General features: G+C 40.8%; 1 protein-coding gene across 7 annotated transcripts in view; it reads right to left on the bottom strand.

The window, feature by feature from the left end:
• Nucleotides 1-301: 301 nt before the first annotated feature.
• The window catches only part of Abcc9 (ATP binding cassette subfamily C member 9), a 112472-nt gene continuing 104251 nt past the window's right edge, over nucleotides 302-8522 (bottom strand). For 5 of the 7 annotated variants that reach the window (XM_029478465.2, XM_029478466.2, XM_029478463.2 and 2 more), the window contains 3 exons: nucleotides 7083-7145; nucleotides 6346-6521; nucleotides 2851-2937 (listed from right to left, as the gene is read on the bottom strand). In XM_029478465.2, the coding sequence (XP_029334325.1) occupies nucleotides 6384-6521; nucleotides 7083-7145 (201 nt within the window). In that variant the 3' untranslated portion in view covers nucleotides 2851-2937; nucleotides 6346-6383. Of the gene's footprint in view, nucleotides 2938-6345; nucleotides 6522-7082; nucleotides 7146-8522 lie in introns of all 7 variants that reach the window. The other 2 variants (XM_085839797.1, XM_021164328.3) reach the window with 1 other exon arrangement.

Raw genomic sequence — 8522 nt, 5'->3', positions numbered from 1 at the left:
ACACTTGCAAATCATGAAGGCAGGCAGGCTAACTACTGCCTGGCAAGTATATTGATTTATTGCTGTTGACTGGTTAACACCCAATGAAACTGTCTGTGTAAGAAACATTACTCTCGCCGGGCGTGGTGGCGCACGCCTTTAGTCCCAGCACTCGGGAGGCAGAGGCAGGCGGATTTCTGAGTTCGAGGCCAGCCTGGTCTACAAAGTGAGTGCCAGGACAGCCAGGGCTACACAGAGAAACCCTGTCTCAAAAAAACCAAAAAAAAAAAAAAAAAAAAAAAAAAAGAAACATTACTCTCCGTAACTGAGTAAACAAAAGGACTAATTTATTGTATAAGGTAAGCCGATATGTTCTCATGTACTATAGAGAGTAAACATACAGTGTACATAATAAACAGATTTAATATACTGAGAATAAATAGAATAAACATATCAGGGAGTAATAGAGAGCAACCCATAGTTACAGCCACATGACTAGCAGTTAAAAAAAATAAAAGTCAATGGAGAAATTACTTTATTTATTTGGATCTATTCACTTGTTTTAGTGCCAAGGGCCCAAAGATGGGCAGGATATGGTCCTGATCACAATACCAGATGCTTAGAAAGATCTTTCAGTACCTAACCTAGATATTGACGAATCATGAGAAATAGCGGGGGTGAGAGGGTAACCTTTGAGGGAAGCGATCCTTACTCACACGGTGATTCCGTCATTTTACCATGAACTTTTTTTTTTTCATTTATTGCTTTTTATAGTTAGAATAAATATGTGTGGCATTGATTTGGTAAAATCAATATAAAGTTTAGCTCTGTTGAGATTATTTTCTTTCTTATGGTTTTACCTATAGTAAAAGCACGTTTCTGTCAAGCAAAGCAATGCCAGACGGACGGACGGAGATGTCGCCCCTGATTTCATTTGGTAGGTTTCGTTTTGCAGATTATCAGACATTTTCTCACCTCAAGTAAGTGAAAGGTTCAAGGAATCAAAAGTCACTTAGGGTGCACAGGGTGGTGAAGTGGGCTACACTGAGGGGCAACTTCTGTAGGTGGATGCTGTTTCTATGTGAAAAGGAGGGCTTGCTTGATGATAAACATCATGACATTCAGCCCCAACAGAACCTTTCACACCTGCAGTATTTTAGTAGATTAGTCAGATTTTTATGAAGTACGTTGAGGTTGAACTTATTGGTAATGGTTGTGATCGACTGGCTTTCTGCAAATAATACTATTACTTTCTTCTAATGAAGTTTTAGATACAGAAGAAAATGTAACTATTTAAACTAAGTCGTCTGGACCATTTTTTGTCCATACTTATGAACATTTTTCTTACATTACATTCTATAGCCATGAAGGCACCTTGATATATCCTGATACACAAGAACTGTAGGTCATGAAATGGAATAAACAACACATTAAAATGAGTAAAGGAACTACGGGGAAGGAACATGTATTTTCTGTGAAGACCCTTATATGAAATTCAGCAACGCTCATGTCCACTGGTTAAAGGTTACAGAAACTGTGGATGCTGGAATACCAGGGGAGGTAACTTCAGTCAGCTTTGCTTTATTAATTGGCATTTGAATGAAATATGACACTAATATCATACAGACTTCTGGTATGCTCTTCATAATTAGGACAGGACAAATGGTCGCATACATGATCTCAATGCCTATCACTGATATTTGCCCAAGTAAAAATAAACCCTTGCTACCTATGTAGCTTCAGAGCATGAGATTTTTCTATCTTCCCACAGAGATGCATGGTTGGGAATACCTGGTACCTCTGAGGAATGTGCACATGCCAAGATTAGCATAAAGCCAAGCTATGCTGTGAAAATGCTTGTGTGTGTGTGTGTGTGTGTGTGTGTGTGTGTGTGTAACAGATAAGACCATTGGTCTATTTTCTTTTGGGTCCTAAATAATATAGCATTTCAGGGTTCAGAGTCATTGCCTGGCTGATAAAGAATTAAACTCTAGAAAACCTAGGTTGCCTATCACTGAAGGCCTGAAGCTAACTTGAACTTTCTCTTTATTGGACAGAGGAAAATGGATACAAGTATAATATTTTCAAATATACAATCTCTTTTGGTGATCTTTTCTTTTGTGAAGGGTTAGCTTTATAGAGGTACCAAAAATGTGATAGTTTCTTGATGACAGGAAATGATTTAAAAGGGGAAAAGTTAAAACCAATATTAATAATATTAAATGCATAGAAAATATTCTCCTAAAGTAGATCATGAATGTGAGTATTTTGTTAGAAAATGAATTTTCTTTTACCCTGCTACATGGGCACATCAACAGCAAGGCCATGCTAGTCTTCCAAATAAGAGTGTGGTAACAGCTGGGTGGTGGTGGCACACGCCTTTAATCCCAGCACTCGGGAGGCAGAGGCAGGTGGATTTCTGAGTTTGAGGCCAGCCTGGTCTACAGAGTGAGTTCCAGGACAGCCAGAGCTACACAGAGAAACCCTGCCTCGAAAAACAAAAAATACTAAGAGTGTGGTGACACAGATTACTCATTTTAGCTCCCATGTTTGACACTTCTCTCAAATGGCTTTACCTCTTAAGGCTGCTAGCATGATTTAACGTAGCCTACTTTTCGAGTGTGGACAGAACCTATAAGACATGTATCTCATGTGTAAATGAACCTATAAGACATGTATCTCAGAAACTGTTAAACCAAAACAGGAAATAGAAATCTCAACTCTCCGCACAGAAATCCGTCACCGTTGGCAAAGGTGAAGACCGCTCAGGTGGGCCGACGGTAGGCATTGAAGTACTTGTGTTGTTGAGAGACAATCCTGTCACATGTCTGCACGGACAAACGAGGCAAACACTCCATCTTCCTGGGCCAAGAGGCTTTCCGGGGTGTCGTATTCCAAAATGTTTCCTCTCTTCATCACAATAACCAGGTCTGCAGTCAGAATGGTGTGAACCCGATGCTGCGTGAACGTGAGAAACATCGGCATTTGTTATGAATTTGAGCACATCAGCCAAGACGGTGAATATGAATATCTCACAGACTGGTCATGCATGGTTGCTTCTTTTTACTTTGGGTGTACCAAGAACTACCCTTTTCTTGTATGAATTAATTAATTCATTTATATGCTTTTAAATGCCAACCGGCATGGTGGGATTTTGTTTGCTCTGTCTTAACTTCAGTGCAGCCATTACTCACTGTTGCACTGAAACTTGACCACTGTACACAGTAATAAATGTGCCTCAGTGAAATGCCAAAGGGAGCCCATAGGAACCAGCTCGGTTCTATTTTATTCTTGATTATAGTTAGTTCATGTGTGAGCCCACTAAATCCCTGTTTAACAAATAATAAAAAGGATCCTGAGAGACTCTGGTCTGGAAATCTGGAGAACTCTATTCTGGCATTCAACATTTGAATGCATTATCTAGGGTTATTGACCTGTAGTCTCTTAGGGCATTATTCAGAGTTATTGACCTGAAGTACATTATAGCGCCCTTGGAATGGGGGATTTGGTGTTATTTATTAACAACATTTTTTTTTCTTTTTTGGTTTTTCGAGACAGGGTTTCTCTGTGTAGCCCTGGCTGTCCTGGAACTCACTCTGTAGACCAGGCTGGCCTTGAACTCAGAAATCCACCTGCCTCTGCCTCCCAAGTGCTGGGATTAAAGGCGTGCGCCACCACTCATAACTGCCATTTATCAAGCATGCATCATATGTTAGTGCACCGCACACATGAACTTGTGAACCATCAACATTTTCTTCAGCTGCAAGTCTCCCTTCCCTCCACTTTATCGAACATACAACTAGGGTTCAGACAGATCAAGAAAAGTAGAGAGGTGGCACAGATAATTAACATCAGGATTATCATCGGATTATTACTGAGACAAATTTACAGGTTTCAGAGGTACTGAACTTGGCAAAGTACTTCCACCCTGCTCCTGAGCCTGGCTACCTCAGGGATGTTCACCAGCCACGATGACTGTTACAGTGATGTGTGTGAGCAGGCTCCATGTCAGGCCAGCATACATTTTAGCCACCCCACCCGAGACCTATGCAATCTTCATCAACACGCTACCCGTGGATTCTGCTGCTTTGCAGCTGTAATGATGGCGGTGCTGATGCTGCCTTCTGCCACGATGTGAGATAAATGCTTTTGGAAACTGCCACCTTTTCTGGCACTTGTAAGTAAATGATAAATAGCAGCTGCTGTGAGAAATTCTCTTGACGTAAGTTTAGAAAGGAAAACTGCAGTGCAGTGCCCTTACTCTTGCTGAGATCAGTCTAGCTAATGAACATGGAAAGTCAGCCTTGTACAATTTTAAATTTGCTGGGAGACATGCTTTAAAAGTATCAACAAACTTTATCAATTAAAAAATTTATTAGTGAGAAATAACTGCTTTAATGATAATTCTATTCTCTGCAGGGTGTGATTCCACAGATTGTTGAAGAAACCTATCAACTATTTAATTGTTGGCTGAACTTCCCTGTTGAGTGTTTAATAGAGTGAAGATAACCAAACTAAAACAACAGCAAGCCGTTGAATGTGTATACATGCAAACGCACGTGCACACACACGTACGCACACACACACACACACACACACAGCCTCCATCTTCCCCCTTTGTTAACATTTTGATGTGTAAAAACAATGTAAAAACTTCCATCCTTCTCCTCTCTTCTGTCCATTGCTGTTTGTGGGGCATGGTGTGTTTTAGACCTGAGAGTGACTCTCAAGTTCTACTTGCCACTTTCAAGTTCTCAGTAGTCACCCATGGCTATTTTTAGAAATTAGCCAGGAGTTAAGGGGCAATGCCCATCTTTGAGAAAAGATCAGAGGCTTTTGTACCCCCACACACTTCAAAGAAATAAACTGAGCAAATTGTCTTATAACAATGCATTTTCTCTTTAGAAAAAGGTCATTTCTTCAATGACCACTTCAAAAGTGCTTTAAAAAACAAATTGGCTTTTATATCTATGAAGACAGTTATATAAACATTAATATAACAGTCTAAAATTGTGTTTATTAAAATATTATAAATATTGAAAAAATTTAGCTAATAGAAATAAATACAGCTTGTGTTTATCCCATTAATTTGCATTATTTTTGGTTGTTGTTGAGAAAGCGTGGGGTCAGTTTTAATAGTGTTGAAGAAAATTTCAAAAATGCTCCAGAGTACTTAATCCAATTAAGACTGAAGAATAAATCATTTCCATAAATAAATACCGGGAAATAATTTGGTATGTGATGACTCCTCTTAGGAAGCTGGGAAAAAATGTGTATTTTAAGATATTTTATATCATTTAGTGGCAGTTAACCAAGGCAGCAGAAGAACTTTTAACTAGAGAAAGAGAACAAATCTCTGTAGAGCTCCGGATCGCTCTGGAAGAAGTCCATGACATGTGTGGTGCTGGTCTGTCTTTGATGAGCCACTTGTGCAAGGTGGGCCTCTGTACGGACTCTCAGACATGCCTCATCCCTCTAGCCTTTAGGTGTGTTGGGTATGTGGGGGAGTGTAATGACCTTCACATTAAGGGTCTAGAAGACTGGACAAAAGATTTGTGTTAACTATTCCTCAAATACAGTTAGAAATCAGATAAAAGAATGCAATCTTTCATTTAAAGATAAAACTTAGGATCAAGATAAATACTTTATGGGACTCCCAACCCCACCATGCTTCATGCAGAGTAGAGCAGAGACTTGGTCTCCTGGGTTAGCAAGGGTCTGACATTCCTCTATCTTCCGGGTCATGAAGGAGTAAAAGAGGGAATTCTTCCTTCTCCTAAATATCTTCCTACATGTCTCTAGCGAGGCAATTCTTGAAGCATCTTCAAGAAGTGTTTTTCATGTTAGCTGGTTCTCTCGCCTCTTAGATTATTTACCATGGTGAGAATGAAGTTCTAAAGCTCCAGCCTTCAGGAAGGGGGAAGCACAGGGCTTATCAGGAAAATTGGAGAGAATGGGGGTTCCTTTACCTGGGCCCCATGGGAAGTCATTTTCTAGAGCTTGAGAAAGATACACTTCAAAGAGTGGTCTTTCTCCCAAGAGTAGTGAGTGTCCCCCAAAGCACAGGGTTCTCAGCAATTATATTAAGTATTCCCTTAAAGCCATCTTTGGGCAGGTAATACACATGGCAATTTTAAGGGGGCCTAGAAAACAGCCTCAGATCGACTGGTCCTTAGGTAAACCTAGTTCTTGCTTCTTAAATGCTCTCTTTGAGAACATAAGATGCCACACACAATGCAAGCATTCAGGTGAGCTGACTTGTGCAGTTAGACCCTGTGGTTAGTTCCTCCCCTTCCATGCCCCACTCCTCTTAATCACAGCCTGTTCTCTGCCTTACTCAGCGGAGGATTCCACTAAGACAACTACCAGAGAATGAGACACTTGGCGGAGCAGATCACGCTGGTCTACTTGTTGGTCATCACCAAAGTAGAAAAGAGGCCATTCTTGTGCTGGAGCAGGTTTGGACCAGTATCACACTCCACTAAAATACCCTCAGAAAAGACTAAAACAAGGCCTGCATCCACAATAGAAGAGACACGGTGCTGGAGGAAAGAGAGGTGGAGAGAGAGGAGAATCAGCAGGAAAAATGGACGAGTGTTATCATTAAACAAAGTCTTCAGTGATATCAAAGATCCAAACAAAAACAAGAGAAAGAGACAGAAAACAAACAACCTTGCAAGCACGAAAATCAACACAGGGCTAAGTGATTCATGGACCTGGTTGCAACTGAATGTACGGATAGCTATCCCATTGACTTCTATGTTAAAACAGACAAATGGATAGAAGCAGAGAAAATATACATAAATATTAGCTAAATTGGTAATGGCATTTAGGAGCATTCCTTCTGAAATGTTCCTTCCAACCATCATGGTATTGAAAATTAGCACAGACACTTAGCATGTGATCAGCTGCTGTCCTTACATTTCAGATGATGCCATTGAAAAATATATATATAATGTGAAATAAGAAAGAAATACACAGTTCAACATAAGAATATTTTACCTTCTCAGACTTAAAACTCATTAACCCTTATAATCAAAGCTACAGAAGAATGAGTGACACTCCTCCCCCCACCCTACCCCCACCTCCCGCATGTCACTTACAGCTATGGTTACGACCGTGCGGTCCGCAAAGGCTGTCATGACTACTTTCTGCAAAATGTTTTCCTGCCAAAAGAGAAGAGAAAAGTTTCAATTTTCAGGTGCCTACTCGCTCTTGCTACAACATTTTATAGCCCAGGGTAATACTTTCACTGGCCGGTTCCTTCTGAGCACGCTCACTCCAAGCCTTCTGTGGAGGTTGACAGAAAGTATAGCCAGTGTCAGGCTGGGTTCTAGAAATGTCTTCCAAATGCAAGAAATGTCAGTGGTCTCAAGTCAAAAGGGGACCTTGAGAATGGAGGAAGAGATGTTCTTTTTTAAAAAAAAAAAGATTTATTTATAACAATTTTAATCTTGTGTGTACTGTGTATATATATATGCTATGTGTGTGCAGGTAACCCACAGAAGCCAGAAGAGGGCATCAAACTCCCTGGAACAGGACTTGCTGTTGTGCGCTGGCTCAGGTTCTGTGTTGGAGCTTGAAATGCTATGGCTACTGAGCAGCTCTGCCACCCCAGATATCTCAAGGGGCTGGGAGGCGAAGTAGTGGAATACAAGTGTCTCGAAAGCAGAAGAGAAGTCTAATTTGGAGGAGAGTACCAGGTCAGGAGCCATGTGGGATGGGGTGAATAAGAAGAAAGCACAGTGGCATTCAGGAGGGAAAGTGTCTGTTATGATGAACCCCGTTACTTTGTATGCTAACTGAAAAAGAAAACTCAGTGGTCGGTCTTATGGACAGATTCCTTACCAGGAACCTCAAAGGGGAAAATGCACCTCATACGCACGGAAGTGCGTGCTCTTAGTAGACCACAAGCTGCACATGGTGGAAGCTAATCATACCCTGGTGCTGACCTTTGTCTTAGCAAACAAAGAGAACTGAAGTCCATGCCAAAATCTGGGTGTTTGACCCATAGGGAATGTTTATGAAAAAAAATACATTTTCTTCATATCACAAAATATGAGTATCATTATATTTGAAAAGTGTGAATAGTCTGTCTCACTCTTACAGGAAAAGTTGGTCACCTACGTATCTCACATAGGAGCCGGGCGTGGTGGCGCACGCCTTTAATCCCAGCACTCGGGAGGCAGAGGCAGGCGGATTTCTGAGTTCGAGGCCAGCCTGGTCTACAAAGTGAGTTCCAGGACAGCCAGAGCTATACAGAGAAACCCTGTCTCGAAAAAAAAAAAAAACAAAAAAAACCCAAAAAAACGTATCTCACATAGGTTACCTGATTCAAATATTCTCACTCCCTCTCTCCTACACTATGCAGAAGCAGTTATGTTTGAAATAGGAGAAACTTCCAACTGTAGGCCATTTGTTATTTTATACAATGTTAGCTGTGATGTCATATAACTTGGTCATATACTTTGATTAGTCCTAAGAGGGGAGAGAAGCTGGGGTGTCAGGCATAGTGGTGTGTACCTGTAATCCCTAGTGATGTG

The sequence above is a fragment of the Mus caroli genome, unplaced genomic scaffold (assembly GCF_978045245.1).
Source record: "Mus caroli unplaced genomic scaffold, Mus_caroli_1 scaffold_7, whole genome shotgun sequence".
Taxonomy (NCBI): Eukaryota; Metazoa; Chordata; class Mammalia; order Rodentia; family Muridae; genus Mus; species Mus caroli.
The sequence above is the reverse complement of the archived record's forward strand: the minus strand, read 5'-3'. Positions and strand labels throughout refer to the sequence as shown.